General features: G+C 45.9%; 1 protein-coding gene across 3 annotated transcripts in view; it reads right to left on the bottom strand.

Annotated features, from left to right (window-relative positions):
* LOC135921684 (cell adhesion molecule Dscam1-like) overlaps positions 1-23,416 on the bottom strand; it is a 331,909-nt gene that overhangs the window by 65,959 nt on the left and 242,534 nt on the right. For all 3 annotated transcript variants that reach the window (XM_070535315.1, XM_065455983.1, XM_065455982.1), the window contains exons 7-11: positions 15,879-16,054; positions 13,688-13,957; positions 7,657-8,064; positions 6,356-6,511; positions 1,245-1,532 (exon numbers count right to left, since the gene is read on the bottom strand). In XM_070535315.1, the coding sequence (XP_070391416.1) occupies positions 1,245-1,532; positions 6,356-6,511; positions 7,657-8,064; positions 13,688-13,957; positions 15,879-16,054 (1,298 nt within the window). The remainder of the gene's footprint in view (positions 1-1,244; positions 1,533-6,355; positions 6,512-7,656; positions 8,065-13,687; positions 13,958-15,878; positions 16,055-23,416) is intronic.

The following is a 23,416-nucleotide window of genomic DNA, read 5'->3' as shown; positions in this document are numbered from 1 at the left end:
TTTCTGACACTGAACTTGGTAGGACTGGGGATAGGGGAAGGAGAGAGAGAGAATGTCTGTGTGTATGTGAGGAGACGGGGAAGACTGCGGAGAAGACTCTGGAAGGAAGGAGGCAGCAAGGCTTCAAGGATGCGCGGAGGTTTGTGCAGGAAACAGCGGGGAAGATTGGAGAAATGGGGAAACAAATTGGGAGGCAGGGGTGGGGGGGGGGGAATCAGGAATAAGATGGGAGACAGTGAAGGCAGAAGGGTGGGAGAGTGTTGAGAAAAACGAGGGCGAGGAGAAGCGGTAGTCTCGTCGCGCCTCCGACGAACAGACGGTGGCATGTCTCGCACGAACGCGCTCAGATTTGCGTCGATAAATCACCGCACTTTTGCAAACCACGTGTCCGTCCTCCGGCCCGAAGGAGAGCCTCTCCCTTACCTCCTCCATTCTCTACGGTCCACCACACTGGTCGGCCAACGGACCGCGACCGGGAAGCTGCTCCGAAGCGGGAAGGGCAAGGCTATTCCTCTAGCTCAGCACTGGCTAACGCAGCCGTGTGCTTGTCTCGTTGGTCCAACACTCGCGACGAACGCTATCTGCCTCGACATCTTGACGCGTTGCTTGCTCGGTCGGCCGAAGTTGTGAACTCCGAGCATACGAGCGTGGAAAGGCGGGAGCGCCAAAAAATACAGAGCGGGATCGAAAGCTGGGAACTGGAAAAGCTGTTTCGCTTCGCTGGGTCCGGCGATTTTCGTTCGATGGCGATGATCCTATGGCGTAACTGCGGCGAGGAGTCCGCAAGCGATGACGGAGATAAGTGCTGGTGACATGAGAGCAATCAGTGGCTAATTTGTGAAAAGTCCGTTCCCATTAACAGAGCGCGTAATTCGGGGGTCGTCTTTTGCATTAGCGTGCAGAGTGCTGCGCCGCCATCTTGTACGTGTTCGAAAAGCCGACGTCCGGTTTCGTCTCAGGCGATTGTGCTACGCCGCGCCGACATCGCGGCCTAGGCCGATGTAGGCCAATAGTGTGATGCGAAACAGAACGTTGGCTTTTCAAATGCGTACAAGGTAGCTGGTTTGTATCTTAAGTTTTAGGCGGATGAGATTTTAAAGAAAAAGGTATTTTCGAGAGATAAGCGAATAAGAACGATTACTGTGAAATAATAATTTTGTAGATAGATACGTCTAATCTAGGAAGGAAAGTAGATGAAAAGTATGACGCTTGCCGAAACAAAGGTGCGTCGAGTGTATACGTACCGTTGACGACAAGGGAAACGGTCCGGTTCACAGCTAATGCCCTGTTGGACGCCTCGCACGTGTAGTTTCCGGAGTCCCGCATGGACACGCCTTTCATCGTTAGCACTGAGGAGTCCTCGAGGCTCTGTAGGGACACCGATGCACTTCGCGCCACGTTGCGACCACCACGCGTCCAGCGCAAAGTGATGGGTGGGTCCCCCTGGACCACGCTGCACAGCATCTTCACATTCATGCCTTCGTTCGCCGTCAGGACGTCCGGAAGCATCTGGCTGTCGATAACCGGAGGCACTGCAGCAGAAAAAAATGTTTTTTTGTTGTTTTTAGGCCCTAGTGAGGTCAACACTTGGGCGAATGTTTTTCTATTGAATAGGAACCATTTTCTATATATAGAAATTATATATAGAATAGAATATATATATAGAAACTATATATAGAGAATAGTAACTAAGCGGCCCTTGCATTCCTTTGTTGAACACAATGTACGTTTAAGACCTCCGCTTAGCCCACTTTTGTAAACCAGGCGCAATATTGAAACGCATACAATTCATTAGTTGTTTTACCAACAAGTAACCTGTACGGCATGCCAGCTGATTAGCGTACACCAGACTCCCAGCACCATTTCAGATTTGATGAGGGCTGCAGCTCCACTGCGGAGGTGTTAGGCGAAAACTTCAGTGCTGACTTAGTCGGGAAAGTGCTGCCATTGCGGTAGCGTAAGAACGACATGCGGCAGAAAAAAAAAAATAAAGCTCCACTTGTTATGTCCTACAGAACGATTTATTACCATCTGTTCTTAGGACGAGTTCCAGCGCAATAACTTTTTAATGAACTCGGATTCCGGACCTTTTTGTTTAGAGCTATTTTTATCGGGACCACTCAGAGAGCAGGACACAGATGTAATTTCCCTAGTGCTATTAGTACAATTGAAGGAGCAGATTTCTAGCTTGATGAGGTGCTATACTCATTGAAAATGAGCTGACGGCGCACGCAATCACAAGTCTATGAACGCCTATACAAGTGCGCTAGCGTCTTTATGAACATTGAAGCGTTGTTAAAGGCTCAGCTTAAGAAACTTCACATATTAAGGTTCTGCAAAAAAAAAAAAGTGTAGTATCGGAATGTCGTATGCACTGATGAAAAGGTGCGCCACACTATTCTGATTCAAACACAGACAATCAAATAATGGCTCGGGCTAATCTTTTATTCTCACATTGCATTATGTCGTACTGTGCTTTCTACCTGAAGTGATTAATGAATCCCCGAAACATTTCTCCACAGAAAGTATTTAACATAATTATTCGGCCCCAGACGCACCCGCAAATACGGGAACCTGCGTATATATACGAATAGGAAACATAACTGGATTATAAGTTGCGTGATTACAAGTTACATAAGTTACGTCATCTTTATTTATTTCCAATACTCATCCAAACAAATGAAAAAGAAACAAGAAAAAGAAAGAAAGTCCTGCTGTACAATTAAGATAACTTTTACTCCCATTGGTTAGTCGGGTCTATTCAAACGACTTCACCCTGCCGATTGGATCGTTCAAGAAACCGGTCGAAGACGGCCCGAGACGGTGGCGGTCTCCTTGTCCAGCAACTGCCGTGGCACTTTCGGCGAGCAAATCACACCAGCTTCTTCTCCGGATCTCGCTCGGGACTCGTTCGAGAGCACGCGCACGTACGAAAACGTGACTTCGAAACCGATCTAAACTCGGGAGGGGAGGGCGCCGTTTGAAGAGCGACGAGGCACCGGGAAGAGCGACGGGACGAAGGGAATGCCGGCAGAAGAGAGAAGGGGGGGGGGGGGAGAACTTCAGAGGAGCAAGGCAGGGCACCTCGCGACGAGAAGTAATTCCACGCGTGAGGAGAATGGTGGGGATGTTTGGGGATGGCGGTCCAGGGTGAAAGGTGCAGCGGCGTAGGGAGGGCAACATCTTCACGTTCCGTCCCAGCTCGCCTCGAAATCCCCGAGCCACAAGGCGTCGGTAAAGCCTCGAGGAGGCCCCTCGGGGAAGCCGGTGTAAAGGGAGAGGAAACGGGCAAACGGAGCGGCAAAACGGCTTCTTTTCCCCATAGGAACCAAACCTCTTAAAGAACTTGTGGCGCCCCGGACCCCGACCCTCTCCGTGCCTTTCCTATACCGCTCTGCCACCCGTGGCTTCTTCTACACTCAAACGCACCTCCCGCTCCCTTGTGCAGCAGCGGCGGCATTAAGCCCCCATTTCTCCCGTCGTTTAAGGCCGGCCCACACCGGAATACTGAACGATCGCTGTGCCTACCCCGCCGCTGCTGCCGGCTTGGATACGCAAGCGTGGCGTAGATCCCGCGCGCGTTGCGTCCGGGAATTTCTCTTCGCGGTCCTTCTTAATGCTTGTATTTTGTTTAATCACCACGGCGCACTTTTAGATAAGGTTGTGACGTAGGGAAGAAAACAAGGTAAAGCCGTCCGAGTAATATTTTACGCACAAAGTCTGGAAGCTGTGCAGGAAGCGGCTCGGGCTGGCACGTCTCTTGTCGAGATTTTGTCTAGCAAAAATCCGACATTTTCAAACGGCTTGCAGGTTTGTTGCCGCTAACGCGGCCCCTATATCAAAGCGGCCTGTTGAAAGTCAATGCGGCGGCGTATGCATCGTACGCGTCTTCCGGAAGGAGGCTTGCATACTGTGCAAACTGAGGGAAAGGGTGGTGGTCGTTATCTGAAGTGTATGGAAATACCGGGGTTCCTGAAGGAATACAAGAATAATCCGATCCGGGTTTACCCGTGCATAGCTAGACAGATTGGGAAGGCAAACACACAAAAGGCAGCGAGGTCAACGAGACAAACGCCCTCTTTGCTACCCTACACAGAAAAAAAAAGAAAAGAGAGGAAAGGAGCCGACAGCGGAGAAGAGAGAGCTAGTCATCACACGAGGATGCAAAACACATGCAAAGGCGGTCACTTACGACGGCGCATTTCAAAAATTGCATGCGCGAGTAAGGAGCTTTTTGCTCCTGTGAAGGACGTGCTCACAGTCTTAAAAACTTTGCGACTGAAAACGTTGTAGTGCGTGACTGGTTCAACGGCGATCTAGGGAGGGAGGCACTGAACGTTATTTTGCGTACAACGACATAGCGGGTGCTTGATGGTCTTCCGGTATTCACAACCGCCGGAAGCGTACTCGAATGCGCCAAGTAGCTGGTACGTTTTTCACAGTTGTCCACACTTAGCCGTTGCTGGAGATGCTGCTGTTCTTGTGAACGTATCGATTGTTTACAAATACTTATTGCTGTCAATTTCCCGGAAGGGTTCCTTCATAGCACTAAAAGAAAACTACAGTGTTGAGAAATGTATACCGCAGGGTCTTGCTTCAACTTACTTCAACTTAGGCGAAGGCGTTTTGCAGCTGTTACTACATAAAAATAAGAATAGAAGGAGCACATGAAGAATGCTGCATTTCACCTGTGCACAATCTGGGTGAATTTGTGCGCGAGAAGTCCTGAAATGCCACAGGAATGCACGAGTGACAGCAAGTTAGACCGAGTTAGGCTCGCAACTGTCCCAAAACACTCCAAGAAGAACAAAATATTTCATTTACATCTCTTCGTGCGGGAGCCTCTCTTTATTAATGGCAGTAGGCTAAATACCGCGGTGCAGTGTGCAGGGTTTATGTTCTGCGCATATGCAAGTCGACAAGCTTAGCCGCCCCTTAGAGCCCATGGTTGGACTTTCTATTCTCAGCCATGACAGCTGAATTTTCGTAGAAATGCAATAAGAAAACCTTCGTGCACTTGTTTTAAGTGCACGTTAAAGTCAACCACCACCCCCCCCCCCCCGCCCCCCACCCGGCCCCATTCCAGATGGCCAAAATAAATCTGAACCGTTACGCTTTACGGTGTCCCTCCCAGCCAAATGTTGGGGACATAAAACTCTATGAGTCGATAAAATTAAAACGCTTAATGATGTTTCTCGCGAACGTGAGAGATTGTCGTCTTAGCTGTTCCTCGAACGCGGAAGATATTATCCATCTCTACACGTCTTCTTTATGTTTTCTTTCGCCGAAACTGATAGCTAGCAAAGCGTGCTGGCTCGCCCCCTTCTGTTTAAATACGAAGATACAAGGAGCTCAAGCAGCTGAAAATTGGTTGCTGAAGCGAGAGCAAAATGGGTGTTATTGACAATGCATACTTGTTTAGCGTTAGTAGCTCTGTCTCCTACCAGCATTGACGTACGCCTCTTACCAACAAGGTCATATACCAACAGTCGCCTCCTACCGGTTAGCAACGTGGAAAACACCTCAAAAAGGTATCGCTTCTGTTTTGTGAGCAGCTTTTTTGGGCTCGTTTGCTTCCACCTAAGCCTGCCGAGAGCAACAATCCGCCGTCATACACAATCTGCGAGTCAGCGCCAAGAGCAAGTGCCAATAACCTGCACAATCTTTCCTCTTCACACATGCAAATAAATCTGAGGTATAAACAGCTGCGTTAGTGAAGGAAAAAAATAAATATAAAGAACAATCACAAAGGTATCTCCAACAGTGCGGAAACATCAACAGAGATTAAAAATAAATATATTATGTGGTGGCATAACGGGAAGTTTTCACATTAGCATATTATTTCCTGCCTCAAAGGGCCAAAATCCACATCTGCTACCACTACGACTGATACACCCCGGGAGCGCGCCACCTTGCAATAAATTAAAACACCTGTGTCGTATCAAAGCAGACGCCTCGGCCTCGTTTTGCTTCTCTTAGCTGATGAGAGCAATTTTGAAGAGGAGAAGGCGCTATAAATAACGTTTGAAAGAAAGAACAGAATAAGGAAAAGATTCTCGGCCCCTTTGAAATTACGCGGAATGAATAATTTACGGAGCCGCGCCGACGCTGCTTCGAAATTTATCTCTCGCATCTTTCTGGTCGTTTGTCTCTCGTTCGCTTTTTTTCCCCGGTGCTTAACATTTGCGAACGGCAATGAAGAGAAGAGAAAAAACCTTCGCGTCGGTACCTGCATGCACTGGGCCGGGTGGCGGACGAAAACGAGCCACGTGTCTTTTCTCGCATTCTTTTTATCCTGGCTTAGCGCAAGGGACGCCCACCCCGAACCTGGCCGCCCTGGGCAGAGCGTAATTACCTCGGACCCTGACGAAGGTGTTGCCACGCGCCGAGAGGTTCCCGCTGCGGGCCAGGCAGGAGTATTCGCCCTCATCGGTGGCCCGCTGCACGTTGTGCACGCTGAGCGAGCTCTGCGCCATCTGCTGTCGGTGGTTGGTCGGCAGCTGGGCATCGCCTGCGAACGGGAAGAGGTGACGAAGCGCCCTCCTCCTCCAATTCCCGGCTGCAGGCGTGAACACAAGCGGCAGCTCGGCAGACGTTGCGAGGACAAGGTTAACGGGGCCCTACAACGGGCAAGCTAGAAATGGTGGTAAGAAACAACTTCCGGAGTGTCTTACTCTATATGTACGGGTTCTCGTTAAATCACGGAAGCTAAGCAGCATCGTTCTTGTTCAGTAATAGGAAGGGAAAGAGGGAGGGCTTGTTCCCGTCCTTTCGCCCTTATTAACGATTTAATTTCTTATTTGTTACACGTGCCACCATTTATTGGCAAGGCATTCCAAAAGTGGCAACAACTATTCAACGTACAGACATAAGGACGCAAGACGTACGTCACCTACAATAGTTATAACATGCGCTATTACTCCAGTGAACACAGTGGCAGCTAAAGCTCCTAATGTGTTCGCTAGGTCAATGGCAAATAGTTCTTAATAAGGGTAAGCTTCGTTAATTGTGACCTATACGTGGAGAATAACAAAATAACTGAAAGTGGTTAGTGGTTAATTGAAGTTGTTAAGGTACTGATTGATATCCAAATGTTAGCCTAGAAAGATTCGAAACAAAAAAGGCAGAGAGACAGAGTGCCTTTAATTGGGCGCTGGGTATGCTTTCCTGGCCATACGCCAAGCATCCTCCTCCACATGACAATGGCGGAACATGAAATGACCCAGCTATACATAGATTAAACACCGGGCACAACATACACAATAACAAACTGTAACAGACAACTAGAGTGTCTGTGCAAGGCTAATGTCCCAGAGGAAGAAAAAAGCTCTGCGCGCGAAGCACTAAGCACTGCTTTAACAACAAAGAACCATATACATAGGGATATATCGCCTGCCTTCTCTGTACACTGACATTTCAACATTAAGATGATTAACGACCTTTTTGACAAAGCGTGAATGTCCAACATCTCCATATAATGCATCAACGTTTTGCGTTTTTCATATCAAATATGTAAAGAAAAGTGAAGTGCCGTTTCATGTATAAACAAACCGGTGGTCATAGCTTAAAGCACTAAATGGTGGGTTGGTTGTTGTCTGTCTCCGCTCTAACCAGGACCCCAGACATGGTGAAAAACAGTCTCCCCTATGTTTGTACCTTTGAACCAGGTGATGCTGTTTATGGGGTAGCCCGCCACCGGGCAGACCACCCTCAGCGTGGTGCCGGCGACCACCGAGATGTTGCTCATGGGCCGAATGACCGGAGGGCCGTGAACGTTCACGCGGGCGCCGTGACTCGCTTCGCCGACGGCATTGGCCGCGACGCAGGCGTAAAGGCCACCATCCTCGACCCGAAGCTCGGTGACGTTGACGAAGCTGACGACCACGGAGTCGGCCGTGACGAAGTCGCCCACGCGGAATCGGTGGAAGTCCGGCACCGGCGCGTCGTCCAGGGTCCAGGTGACCTGCGGCAGCGGGTTTCCCGCCGCCGAACAGCGGAGGGACACCGACGCGCCGGGCTGTAGTGTCTGCTCGTCGAACACGGACGTCAGGAAGGGTGCCACGTCTGTGAATAGATTCAGGTGCGTTCATTGCATGAGAGGTAGCACGTATATCGTGACTTGGAACTCGTCAACCACTGCGTTGGCTCAGTGCTAAGCAGCAGTGGTTCTGCTGCTTAGCTCGAGGTCGCGGCTACGATCCCGGCAACGGCGTCCGCACATAGTTAAGAGCGAAATGAAAACAAAGAATCAAAATACCACTCGCGTTTTTTAGGCTTAGGTCCACATTAAACATCAGGCGATCAAAGTTATACTGGAACCCCTTCACCACGGCTTCCTTCATAACACGCGCACTATGCAGGTTTTGGACGTTAAACCCCACAGTTCATATTGGTATTTAAACTCGTTAAGTCTGATACGAATAGCTGACGCGGTGCATGTGTGCGCAACAGCGAGTTTGTGGGAAGTCTACATAACCACCTTCATGACATCAAGTGGCCAGCGCTACCTCAATACGCCACGACAACTTTTAAAATGAAATTAAGAATAAGAGCTTGACATTGAGATAACCCGGAAACGGATCCGGAGCCGTCCTATGTGCGCAAGTTCTGGGCTCTACACAAGTGTGCAGGAAGCTCTGCCATTCAGTACAAGGTACATTAATTTATGCCCAAATATCAATGAGCCATGGGCGTGATAGTCTTGCTTTCGTTGGTATTTTAGGAAATAACGTATAATGAATTTTTGCAATCTTGCTTGTGGATACCATATGTGAAGCATTCTGCTTGAACGTAGTAAAGGTACCCGACGTTCTCTTCCATGCTATGTTATATGCTATAGAACTAGGCAACGCCGACGAATGTAAGCTGTATATTCTCGCCCTGGTATGTCCACGAAAGAACAGCACAGTTAGGTCGCCGCTATCGCTTTGTTCGTAAACCAATGCGCGATAAATGCCGAGAGACTTTGCAAGTTCACAATGGATATTGCATTGACCTTTAGACATTCCCATCCTGGAGCGCGCTGCTTCATTCTCACGTATTGTGTATGTTTTTCTGTGGTCCTCAGCCGCGTTGGTTATTGCAATCACGACGGTTTTCCAAAAGTTGTTTGAACTATACCTGCAATTGTCATCACCAACATCATCACCATTATCATAATCATTAAAACAATCGTTAGAAGCCTATTTTTTATGTCCCCTGAAGTACGAAGGCTGATCCTAGCAATCACCAATTACCTCTGCCTTGGGCTAATTGATCAGAATTTGTAGACAAATTTGCGCCTGCAGGTTTCCTTTCATCACCCCCTATTGTCCGTTATCTTCGACTGCACTTAAATCCCCTTAGCACCCATCCTCTGGTCCACCAATCATCTGCCCTACACACTACATGGCCTGCCCAGCTCCATCTGTTTCCCGTAATGTCAACTGGAATATCGGCTATCCCCGTTTGCTCTCTAATCCACATCGCTCTCTTCCTACGCCTAACGCTTTTCAAGTCATCGCTCTTTGCGCAGTCCTTAACCTGTTCTCGAGCTTCTGTGTTAAGCCCAAGCTTCTGCCCAATATGTTACCACCGGCATGTTCCGAAGAGGCAACGCGAATATGACGCTGCGATCGGTGCAGATCGTGTGGCACGTACGTAGACGTATAAATGAATTAACATTGACTCGAGCTGTTGAATATATGAAGACTGTTAATATCAATGCGTAATATCAATTTTTTTTAGTTCTCGAACACTACAGTGATATGGGTGGCATTGTCTTTTCTTCCTATTCTTTTCTAGAGCGTTGCGGCGTTTCATTGTCGCTCCAACAACAGCTACGTCTTGAGAAGGTTCTCGTCGTTGATACTCTGAAACTCCGCTGTCTCTGGTGTTTGTTTCCTCGTTCAGCGTAATTTACACAAGCTGTTCTGCTCGCGACTTCGAAGAGCGGCTTTCTTGAGACCAGCGAAAACTTTGTGCCGAGTGTGTTCACCAGCTAACCTTATGCAAATAACATTATTATCATCTTTATGCCTCATGAGTTTGGTTTTCGTTTGCTAACCTCGGAGTAATTTTAACTTGAGGATTATTGTTTTTTTTTCATCGTACAGCAGCAATATTACAAAGAAGTAAAGCTTAAGCAATGAACTTGCATCGTCTAAGCCCGGAATTCATTAGGCGTCACTTCTTTGACAGTTTAATCCAAAGGGGCGACTGGTGGTGCGAAGCTGTGCTCAAGTTCTAACGAGGCAGGCAACTCGCTAACTCGGATCCACCCAAGGGAAACGACTTCAAATTTTACTCATGAGCCCAGCTACACTAACTATCGTGTTAAAGTTGTCCACCAAAAGCAAAATACATCTTGCAACGCTCTCTTTAAAGTGAGAAATACAAAGCGAGTGCAAGGTTCATTGCATGGTTGTGTTGCAGCTACGGCGAACACCCGTTTTTTTTTTCATCCGTGTGCTTACGTAAACGCCAAATAAGGAAGCCTCGCTAGCTTAAATGCAGTGCACATAGGCAGGTTCACCAGGTTGTTTTTCGATAATTAGAAAGCTAACTACACTGCGCTCGGGGACGTTCATCGTTAATGTTTAACACGGTCACGAGGTCTGCCAGCGTCCGTTGCACGAAGAAAAATGTGGTATCAATGCGGTGACCGGTAAGATGTGAAAATAATGAACTCTGAAATAAAAAATAAAAAATTAAGAAGTGCAATTAGCTTTCGGTTTTGTATGCACTGCCTTTGAAAGCCTCTTCTGACTTAGCTAAACAGCGCTAGGTGCACAAAGCTGTGCTGTCGACGAATGGCTGTGGACGGCGGCCTAATGATGTTGCGTAAATTGTAATGTGAGCCGAGAGATAGCAAGTACTAATGAGATATTAACCTGGCAAACAATATTACGTAAGAGGTTGAAGGCTCACTGCGAACGGTTGCAACGCGGTGTCGGCCTTATAGGCACGCCACTGAAATAATTACACCGTTGCGCAGCAAAAGCTTCTTGGTAATGATGTAGTAATACAACAGCGCAAAATTTTATGGCACAATAATTTCCAATGCAGAATTGCCGGAAAATGCAAAGAAATTATAAAATATCTTGCAGGTTAGATGAAACGGACGACATCTTTAGTTTGATCACTTAAATTATGGGGTTTTACGTGCCAAAACCACTTCCTGATTATGGGGCACTGCGTAGTAAAGGACTCCGGAAATTTAGACCACCTGGGGTTCATTAACGGGCACCTAAATCTAAGTACACGGGTGTTTTTGCAATTCATCCCCATCGAAATGCGGCCGCCTTGGCGGGGATTCAACCCCGCGACCTTGTGCTCAGCAGCCCAACACCATAGCCATTGAGCAACCACAGCGGGTAGTTTTAGTGTGAGACGTAGCCATCATGCCAGCGGGCATGACAAATTTAGTGTTGCAACGTGTGACCAGTAGATTGAAAATATAGTGCAGTAAATATGTATCATTATGGCAAACGATATTGCTCGTACAAGTCTTCTGCTCATTTTATTTCTTCATGAGCAAGATAGGTTTGAGTAATGAGGCTGCTTCTGTAACCAACACGGCTGCATGATCATCAACAAGTGGCATAACCTATGGGTGATGTTATTTCTCTGCCAAAATTAATACGGGCCTCAATATTAGGCTTACGACTAAATGTTAGGTGAATGAACGTCGATGCCCATCGTCGTCAGCTTGTATTCGTTTCCTTTTGCTAAGGCCGGCCTCTCTGCCTTTCTGTACAAACATTTCGCTCTCTCTCTCTCGTCTCTCCTTTCTTTACAGTCTGACACGCATCCGCACGTCGAAAGTACCTACAAGCTTTTTACGCTTGGAGCGACAAGAGCTGGATTTGATCCACATATACAACTCTTAGTTAGCATGGCTTATGGCAGTTTCGTTCCTCTGGAGCGCTATGACGTAAAACTAGTCTAAAATTTTCTATTCCATTTGTGCGATCAGCCCTCCACGATTGGTCCAAATGTTTTCGTGCCATCCCCACGTCACTTGTCTCTCAGGCGATGCCAGAGGAACGACGAAAACATTTAATCTGACATGACGTGTACGCACTGGTTATGCATTAGACCCAACAACAGAAAAATAATGATTTTCGGTCCTACCCGTTTCCACCATCAACCCTTCGCTATTGGTCACACGTTTTCGGACTGCGCCCACTTCGCGTCTCTTCTGTGAAATGTATGCGCTTTTTGGCTTCTTGATTTAAGAGATGGTAGGACGTACTGCAGTACGGAGTGAAGCGATCGGGCCTTTCATGCCTAGCCGTCTAAGATACGCTACTGTTCCTTCGCCACACAAAGCGTTTTTATGTGAAAAAGCATGCTTTACAAGCACAGGTTCGCGAGCCTTTCTTTAAATATGAAATGCATGCTGCTGCATTCTAAGTTATCCTGAACGTAAAAATTAATGCAGAATGAATTAAACAAATGCAATAGAACTCACACCTACCACTCATCGTGTCGCTTCAATCAGGCTGTAGCAAATTGTGTAAATAAATGGCATGAGCGGAGTCGCCTAATGCAATCTTGAAATTTTGGCGTGAACATTATTTGATCCCCAATATGAAAATGGAATACAAGCAAAAATAGAATTGTGAGACCGCACATAGAACCTACTAAGTTTGTAGCTGTGCTACCCATTGTTTATATGTGTGCGTCTCGTCCAATTATTTATGCACATTAGTATGATTAGAAGCACTGTAACAAAAAGGCCAAACGTACCTAAATATGCGCTTTGTGAGGATTTCGCGATTGGCCGATTCATTTACGTGTATACCAGTCTGGCTTCAGCTATGCGGACGACGATGCCCGCAATTCTTCGAGCGATGGATTGCGGTCCCATTAGCGATCTCAACCTTAGCAGTACAACGCCATGGCCACTAAGCTACCGCGGCGATTTTTTTTTTCTTAGTGAGGACGAAGTGAGAGCGAGAACAAAGTATTCAGTGGCAACAAAGCAGAAGGGCACTAAACCTTTGTTCAAGGTTGCAAATGTAAAACCAGATTAGAGTACGTACTCACAGATTTCCATACGGTTATTAGTCACTCCAATAAACATGGGTGAATTGATTGATTGATTGATTGATTGATTGATTGATTGATTGATTGATTGATTGATTGATTGATTGATTGATTGATTGATTGATTGATTGATTGATTGATTGATTGATTGATTGATTGATTGATTGATTGATTGATTGATTGATTGATTGATTGATTGATTGATTGATTGATTGATTGATTGATTGATTGATCGATCGATCGATCGATCGATCGATCGATCGATCTTGACTTCCTAATGCAAGTCAGGGGCTACGCAAGACACCGCAGTGGAGGATTGTAGTTTTTCATCACTTGGAGTCGTTTAACTCGAACCCATACACGATCGTTTTTGCATTCTTCTCCAGTCGGAACGTGGCCACCGTTGCCGGGAGTAAAGAAACTGTGACTACCTGCTGAGCAGTAGAACAGCGAAGACATTCACTCGGAGCAGGTGGAAAGAAAAGTAGAACATTTAGTGCCCTAAAGGCTCGTTAAGAAAATGAACAGGAGAAGATATGTAGGCCAGCAACACGTTTCTCACTTTTTGTAAGTAGCTGGTACAACATTCCTTGATAACAAAAGAAAAGAAAGAGAAAAGAAGGACAGGTCACTTTTTCCCGATTCGAGTCCTTACCACCAAGCCGCAGCTCCGCAGATCCCTGCGCAGAGTCGGCTTCATTGTGCGCGTAGCACTGGTACATGCCCGCGTCTTCTCTGAGCACAGAGCTTATGCGCATCATGCCCGTGGCGAGGAACGAGACCCGGGCGTTGGCCTCCAGGGGCCGCTGGTCCTTGTACCAGGACAACGACCGCACGGGGTGCCCGGTCACCGTGCAGTTAAACACCGCCGGCTGGCCAACGTCGGCCGTCTGCACCGCCGGGAACAGCTCGGCCTTCAGCGGTGCTGTTCGCGAGTGTGATAGAACAAGTAGATTTAAATGTCATCGCGCAGCGGCCGTGTAACGATATGATTCGCCGCAGTGGAGGTTATCGCTTCTTTATGAGATGCAGGATTTTTGACGAGTTCAAAATAGGCAGAAGTATTAGCGGTATAAAAAAACGCAGTAATCTCTTATGGTCTCTTTTTTTCCTAATAAAATGATTCTAGCTCTCTGTACTATAATTCTATATGGTCACATGGATTTATATTTGAACATACAGAACTTCACAAAGTATCTATATGTTCTTATATATCTATGCATTCAGGGCAAATGTAGACTTATCGTTTCGTTTTATTTGAAAATTAGGCCACGTTTGTTTTTCTAAATACGCTTATGGGTACATTCCACTAAGTTCAAGTGTCCACATCGTCTTCTTCGAATAGCACGTAGCAACATTTATTTTCTTTTTCTAATGGACATCAAGCTAGTTCTCATATGTACGAAAGGGATGTTTGATGGTTAGGCAACCACATGAAAAAAAGAAGTGAACTGTGCGTCCTGGTCGGCTCGTATAGTCGCTAGGTGACGTCGAAATTATGGACTGATGAGCAGAGACACGTCTTATTCGCGAACAATTAACAGCTTCAGCGCGGCTCCACTGCACTCTCTACCAAAATTTATAAACATGCGTTCAACTCACACACCGACTTGTTCTTCTGAAACACTGGCGATTCGCTGAACATGCTTATACTTGCCCGGGCTGGTGGAACACGCTCAATGCTAGATACACGCGTTGGCTGACATCTCGCTCATCGCTGCATCGACGTATTGGAAGCAAGTCATATCTTTGCATGTGCTTCTGTGATTCCGCAGGCAATAAGACGAGCCAACAATAAGTGAAAAAAAGACCTCTCTATTCCTTCCTTTGTAAGTCTCCTAAGATCGAAAAACTTAAGAAGATTTTTCTCTTACACTCTTCTCTTTGCTATCCCTCGATTCAATTTACGAGAGGTGCACATAGCTGCGTGAAGTTTATTTTTGATTGACAGGAGAAAATCCATGTGTGGCTTTCACTTTTTTTCCCAGCAGCTTAAATTTGCTGCATAAATATTTCTTTTCGCTAGTATGTCTGCAGCTAAAATAAGTATAGCACTACTTTGGGAAAGCTAACTTGCCCAAATTACTAGAACAAGAAATGAATGAATTCTGGGGTTTTATGTGCCTCCACCATGATTTGGTTATGAGGCACGCCGTAGTGGGGAACTCCGGATTAATTTTGACCACCAGGGGATCTTTAACGTGTTACCAATGCTCGGGACTGAGGCGTTCTTGCGTTTCGCCCCCATCGAAATGCGGCCACCAAGGCCGGGATTTGATCCCGCGACCTCGTACTTAGCAGCGCAACACCATCGCTGTTAAGCCACCGCACCGCGGTGGGTGGGTAGAAAACGGGGATAACGGTATTATGATAGCAAACACCTATTATGAAATTTTGGACTAGGGGTGCGTTTCCATATGTCATGTTTTCATTGCTGATTTCGCTTCCTTCAGCAAGGTTAGTATTTAAAATTGATGGGAATGGCTCGAGCAAGGACAAGCTGGCAACAACGACTCAAGCAAGAAAACTACACAACAAACGCTTTTGGCGTACTTTGATCACGCCATTTGCCATTAACCAGTTTGTCATTTGGTTCACCTCCGGCATGTAACCACCACAAGAATATAAGGGAGGAGAACATAGACGGCCTACAGAAACCCGTACGAAACAGAGAGAAGGGTAATGAAAGCAGAGAGGCTGACCAAGACTGAGCTCGGTTGGCCACTCTGCGCTGGGGGAAGGGGAAACGGGAAGGAAAAAAATAAGTTTGACAAGGTATTCCAAAGTGGATATTCGGCAGCAAGTCCATGAATTCAAAAAAAGGAAAAGAAAAGAAAAGAACTAACCTGTAATGGAAAGAGTAGTACGGACTTGTTCCTCGCCGACGCTGTTATTGACGACGCAGAAATATTTGCCACTGTCCCTAACGAGTGGCGCTGAGAGCAGGAGAGACCCTTCCGTCTGAGTCGTTCGCAGGTCGCGAGTCAAGTCCAGCAGCCGACCACCGAGCTCTCTGTACCAACTGCGATTAACACGAAATTTTGTCCATACGTTGAGCAACAAAACACGCTGGCTGTGTGCTTAGAGCAATGCTTTTAAGCGATCTTATAGGTCGTTAAAATTTATTGTGTTTAATGAATGAGAAGAATCGGGAAAATCGAGAATAGATGTTTCAGTAAAAGCATTACGGAGCCAACGAGCTTTCATTGGCTTGATTGGGTGTTGGTGTCATACGGTCACGTGCACAGTGTCATATGAGAAACAAAAGCGAAAGGCAAGGTGAGTTTAAATATTACCTAGAGACACCAATTAAAATGGACTCTCAATAAGAGTGTCAAATTAGCATAATTTCATTACAAGGCGCCTTAGCCTCCATTGAAAGAAAGACAAGGTGATAGGATGATGCTTTGAGCATTTTCCATTGAGTACTTCGAATTTCAGACATTCAAATAATTGATTTAGTGATGTCATTTATGTCACCTTTTTTCATAAGGTAAATTGAACGGCCAGCTCAGAGCATATAGACAAGTTAGTCATTGGCTAAAGCAATACGAGACAGGAAAAAAAAAATAAGAAGATGCAGAAACCATCGATGATGACTTTCAATGTAGTCGAATAGCCGAACACTTCTAGAAAGCTATGCACATTTATTAAAAAGAATGATGCGCTCGAAGGGGTATTATTTGTCGTAGCAAGAATATTCAAGTAGTTTTTGTTTTTCCACTGCGTAATTCCATAAAAAACAGAACCTTCAGCCGGCACATCTACTGCGGTTAGTGTAGGTGGCCATAAATGTAAGGTGATTCGTCACATGTGTGTGGTCTTCAGCGGCGCAAGCACGGGTGTGGAAGGTGACTGCCATCCTCCTCTCCTGACTCCGGAGCCCCCTCCCACAGCCACCCAGGAAGAGAGGGCGGCGGCAGGAGAGGAGGAAGGCTGTCCTTTCCGATGGCTCTACCGCAGCATCTATACAAAATCTTCAAACGCCGCAAGGCGCTCGCGCGACAGGACACTTGTATCAACGGGCATTAACAATTGGCGTTAGCCGACAAATGCTCCACTGGTGCGGCCAAAATTTTTTTTTCTGGAAGGAGGGAGGGGGGTGGGCACTCAGTTGACCGGGGACGAGGATGGAGAGAAAGCGGGGAAGGGGGCTGGCAAGGCTGCGCGCTAAAACAAAAATTTCGGGGAGGATCACGTGCTTGGTGTGCCACCTCCTGGCTACGCCAGCGACCACGAGTGACGATGTTATTTGTTTTCAAACTTGCTGAAGACACTGACAGTTGACTTGAAACTCTAACCTTTAATTCCCAATCCACATATGTACGAGTTCGATAAACTTGGAGGAATATGGTCAAGGGTGAAACTTAATTAATCGTCCAGGCAGCAGAATCTTTTGCTTTGTTCACCGTGAACGAGTCCCGCTAACTTTTTCATCCCACCACCTACGGGTGAGTTTGCTTATTGATGTGTATTATTTTATTGTTTATATAGTGACAGGTTATATGTCCACATCAAGAGAAAATAATGGAGCTAGGCAGGCCATGTGATGCGTGGGACAGATAACCGGTGGATCATAGAAGTTACAAAATGGGCGTCAAGAGGAGGGAAGCGCAGTCGAGGATGGCCGAAAATAGTGGCGACGGGGGGGAGGGGGGGGGAGGGGGGGAGCGAGGAAAATGAAGAAATTCGGAGGTGCAAGTTAGAATCAGCTAGCGAAAGATAAGGGTTAGGTGGTGTTTGTCTAGGTTTATTTGAAGGCTTCCTTGAAGTTAGAGTTGTGAGGAAAATTCATTTTTGCAAAAACATGTTTTCTCATCCATTGTTTTCTTCGTGTAGAAGGTACAATAAATACATTTATTATTTTATTCAACAGAGAACCTACATGTGAAACATCGACGAAGTAAAGAAAACAGGGGAAATTTCTTGCGGTTTCGCAGGAAGGAACTTGAAAGGTAAAGGCCCGAAAGCTAATACTAGCCGTACCCAAAATATTTTCTTTGATACAACAGGCTTATTAGCACGCGTCTGCAAGTTGTGCTTCATCAAGTGGACTTTCCCGTCGTTCAGGGTTACTGACGTTGGAAGCTTGTCGGAGATTGCGCCGGCTTGAAGTAACTTCGCAGACAAAGCAACAATTTCAAAAAAAAATTAAATAAAGAATCTGCTATATATAGGTAAGAATCGATTCGGGCCCGAAGAGAGAACGACAGACGGAGACCAACACCTGACGATACTCCGTCTTTTCTGGAAGCATTTCAGATTGAGATATCCTCTCACTTGACGTGGCAAGCTTGCGCTCCATAGCTTCCGATTTCGTTTCGTGTGTCGTCACTGCTGTGACGTGCCATACTGTCTTTTGACTTAACTATATTTGTATTTGTAATGGCCCTTATCTCATTGTTCATTTCGTCTTCATTAAGTGCTGATCTGACTGTGGAGAGTTATCGCTGCGTGGACGATTTGAAATTTGCGCTAGTATAAGTGACTGTGCCTTCGTGGTAATTCTGTGGTTATTGCTCTTGCGTTCTGTATTTATTAATTAAATTTATTTATTTGTTACGCTTCTTTTGTAATTTTCTTCTTGGCCTTGTCATCGCGTCTGATTTAAGATAGAATGAACATGTATCATACATTGGAAAAAAGAAGGCTTTGGGAAAACTAGGATACTTAAGACGGGGACTAGCTGAGGCAACCCCCGAAATTAAACCACTTGTCTATAAAACGTACCTAATGCCAGCACTAGAGTGTGCGTCGGCTGTCTGGAACCCAGACACACAAGTTAAAATAGATAAACTGGAATCTGCACACAAGAAAGCTGTAAGATTTATATTTAAGGCATACCACCGTGACACATCTCCAACAGCTCTTTTGGAAAACGTAAAATTGGAATCGTTAGAATTGAGACGGTATCCTGAAAGATTGAAGCTATTCTATCTTATATGTAATGACAAGTTAGCAACAGAGAAATGTAACTACATTAAACCAATCTTGCGCCCCCCACGATACGCATTCATCTCACACTAAAAAGTTACTGAACACCTCTGCCATACCAAGATTTACAGGTATATTCCTTCTTTCATCGTACGATTAACGACTGGAATAATTTGCCACCCGAGGTTCTCGAAAGCGCAAGTCTGAAATCGTTCGTTCGCCCATCGCCCGTAGTGTCTTACTGACAATTCTATTTTAATTTAATTTTAGAGTGTACTTCGTTCTGACGCCCATGCACCCAGAGTGACTGCTTTAATTCCTCTGTAACGTGTTGTTGCTTTTGTAAATAAATATGATCGCATGTACTTATGTTACTGCTCTCCACATTATTCGCATTGTGGGTGGCATCTGGCGTCGCTTTTGACTGCGAGCATAATTGACGTTGTTTTGCTAGTTGTCAGACATTATGTTTTTGTACGGTATGTGTATCTGTTGGGCCATTCTTATTACGTTACATAAGCGGTAGTTGCTACTCCCGTGGTGCTTATGTTTCTTTTGATTTATGTATAATTCGGGCTTTCATTCTATACGATTAATACTTTTTTTACTGTAGTAAGGTCAGCTCTACATTTCATTCTGTTTCTGTTCACTTTTTCTCTGTTAATTACAATATAACACTCACCCCTGTCTAGAGCCTGACATTCAGACTGGCAGTATTTTCTTAAATAAGATAAATAAATAAAAAGAAATTAAACCATAAGAATGTACATTATGAAGCCATTGCGATGATCAACGAAGCTGTCACCGGTTTGTCACCGGTTTGTGTCATATAGCTTTTTTGGAGCTCTTCCGCCGTTTCGCTCATCGGGAAGAAATAACCTGCCTTTCGCGAGCACAAGAAATGTAAAGAAGACTTCAGCAATACGGTCTACAGAATTCTCCTTTTTTAAATACACGCGTAGTGAATTCCAAGCGCCATATAAAGAACACGTATCTTTTATATGGTCGACACCGACTTCAATGCTTGCGTGCGAGCACTTAATTGATGCCTGATTTCCATGAAATGAAACGACAGGACACGTCACAAGCTGAACCAAAATGCTGGGCTGCCATCGTCTGGGGCAAATTGACGTCAGTCGGGGCAATGCGAGCACATGTATTTCTTCGAGGCTTAAAATGTGAAACGGAACTTTAGCGTCTGCCAGCGGTGGCAGGCACAAGAAACTAACCGCAGAAAACTAACCGAGAAAGCGACGTTGATGTGAAACACTGGTTTCGATGGCTCGGCCCATGAAATGTGAGGGACGGCTTGATATATTGATACGGTGATGTATATACATACGGACTAATACAAGCTGTTGCAGAATCTTGTTATTGCTTTTATTTTAGATAAAGAACCGAGAATTCCTACACAAAATTTTGTTTTAAGCGAGCGTTTTCACCGGACTGTCTTTCTAGCAGACAGCGTTAGGTGAGGCGATGGAGCCTGCATATAAAATGTGAATGACTCGCAGATGTCGCGTCATTCATCTAACATTCATGGCGTAAAGCTTCCAAGCGTTTAGTACAAATGCTCGACTACAGCAGAGTCAGTACGGGCTCTATAACCATTGTCGACATCAATAAATATAATATTATAAACATCTGAAAGCTCAAATTATGCCGCAATGGCACACCTATGTAGAACATTTTGCTTTTTCTCTCTCTAGTTTCGCCACGGAAGAAAGTGAAAGTGCTAATGAAAAAAAAATCACCGACGATTACAATACTACCTAATGCGAAATTTGAGTGCAGCTCTATACGTGTTTTAATTTCGCGATATATTGGCTGCAGCGCCGACAACCTGTCTCGTGCGTCACGTCACAAACACAGCGAAGCGTGGCGCGACTGCCTCGCTAAACTGGTGGTGGTGGTGGTAAACTTTATTGAAAGGGGGAAGGGTAAAGGGGCACGTGGCTGAGGGATCGGGCTCAAGTAAGGCGCTGGGACTGCTTGGCCTTCTCCGCACAGTCCACCAGTTCAAGCTGTCGGTCGACATCCCCGGAACTTGCGATCGCGAGAAGCAGCGCAGTGGGTGACGCGTGGGCGCGACTCACAGCAGCCGCCGCCGACATCCCAGACGACGCATGCTACTCTGGCGCCATCTCGTAGCCATCGGCGCCACACTACGCGTTTCTCCTCACGCTTTCACCATACCCTCCTTCTCCGCTTACCGCCTCAAGATTCCGCTGCATGCTCCTCTTCTGCTTTCTTCCTCGCGCCTTTCATCCCCCTGCTGAGCTCCGCGTTCGCCCTTTCACCATTCTCTCCGCTCGTTGGCTTGGTTACACCGACACCAACACCAACGCTCGCCGCAGGAACGGGCGCCTAAGCGCTCCGCTCTAAAACAGTTTGTTTCAAGACATAAAGAGGCTTCCTTTTTTTTTGCCAGCGACGCTATCAAGGTCACAATCAAGAGCGGCGAATACAGATTTGTTTTGCATGAAATTTCTGAATGGCCTCCACAAAACGTGTGCACTACTTTCTGCCAGTGTCATGAGCATCACGCGCCTCAGACACATGCGGAACTCGCGCAGAATAGAGAAGAAAAACATGAAATAACAGCAACGTCCGGTTCTTATGAGTCATGATGACCACACGGGTAATATTTATTTTATTGCCGTGAGGAATCATCCGCATTGTTTACTTAGATACGTTTACTTAGATGCTTACTAGATACGTTGTGACAAAGCCAATATTACACACTTGGTCGGATCACTTCCTCCACAGAAGAAAAATTAGGAAGAAAGAAAGAAGAAAAGCAAATCAGACAAATTACACATATTGGCGGAAATGGCCAATGGCAGCTGAGTTCATTGAAAGCTATAGCTACTTTGTCAGTGAAGCTGGCTGAACGGCTATGAGTGTCTGTGGCTAAGCTTGAAACAACAACAACAACAACAACAACAACAACAACAACAACAACACTTTATTGGTGCTTCTTAGAAACTATAGTTATAGGTAACGGCATGTGGTGCAAATACCCATGAGCTTCAGTGTTCAGAAACAGAAAATTCTTCAAGCTGTTGCTTTCTTTTCTCTTTTTGTTGCCAGTCCTGGTGATAGCCATAAAATGTGTGCAGATGCCTTCAATCACCGATGTTTTAGTAGGTCACACATACGAACGCATAAAAATTATTATGAAAAAGGAATGTCCCTGTGACCCTACGTGCTAATGAAGCTGCTATTAGGTGCAATGACAGGTTAAAAGAAGTCTGACACGTGTTCCCCGTCTTCCACCTTCCCTTACGCACATATATCTCCTCTAAAGATAAAGAAGAAGAAGAAAGTACAACAATGTCGTGAGATACAAACTGCACTGCAGTGCCTGATGAAACTCCTCGGATCGATTAAAAGATGGCTGTGAGGACTGGCCATAAGAGACAAGAGAAAAATCACTTACCGCGATAAAAAGTGCGTTGCCATGTCCCCTCATACAGCCGTACGTTAGTTGGTCGGCCCCAGGGCCAGTGTTATGTTCGGTACCAAACGACAGTGGAGACATATATAACAAAAGGAAAGAAAGAAGAAAAAACGACCCCAGTAGCTAATTCGACAAGGGGCGCGAATCAGGTAACTGTGTGGGGGAGTCATGTATTCTAGCGCTTTGTGAAACAGCTCCTAACCCGAGCAGAATGAGACATCACATGCCAGGACATATTGTAAGTAACTATACTGTGTCCCAAGTATAGTACTAAATGTATTCATGAAATTACACAGGCCACGATGTGGAAACCCAGCATTGACACCCAGCAGTGCCATAGGGCACCTGTTGGACGTCCAGTGCTGCAATGCTTTCAGTGGGCTGAGGAACAACGTTGGAGTGGGCGACCTGGCCGAGGCACGCCGCCGAACGATACGCCAACACTCGTCGCTGCGTCGCTGAAGGTTAAATACACAAAGGCTCGCGTGGTTGGAATGAGGCACACTTTAATATATCGCAGGTTGGCGCGAAATCAACCTGAAGCCATCACATATGTCGGATCAGGAAATCTAACCGCATCAAGCAGCAACTAATCATGTTACCAGAGTCTTGTGTGGTGTATTTTCGTCACTGAGAACACTTGTACATGTTTCAACCACGTAGCATACGCCAAAGCAAAATTTCAGTACGCACCTGGGAACTATGGTGATCTCCCTGCGAAAGATAAGATCGAGCAAATTTTACTCTGTAGAGTAAAATTTCCTCGATCTTATCTTTCGCAGGGAGATCAGCAGAGTTCCCAGGCGTTTGCCTATTCCCAGTTTTAACGCGTTCTAACATTATATTTTGGTGTTGAATTCTGGCAAAATATTTCGTAATAGATATGTAACTGCCACCTAAAGAAGCATCGCTTACGTAACCACGTTATTTTCCCGTTGAAAGGCATAACGCAGCGTTTACTGCGCACTGTTTGTTTCTCTAACCTAA

The sequence above is a fragment of the Dermacentor albipictus genome, chromosome 3 (genome assembly GCF_038994185.2).
Source record: "Dermacentor albipictus isolate Rhodes 1998 colony chromosome 3, USDA_Dalb.pri_finalv2, whole genome shotgun sequence".
In the NCBI taxonomy this organism is placed as follows: Eukaryota; Metazoa; Arthropoda; class Arachnida; order Ixodida; family Ixodidae; genus Dermacentor; species Dermacentor albipictus.
Note: the sequence above shows the minus strand (reverse complement) of the source record. Positions and strands in the feature narration are given on the sequence as shown.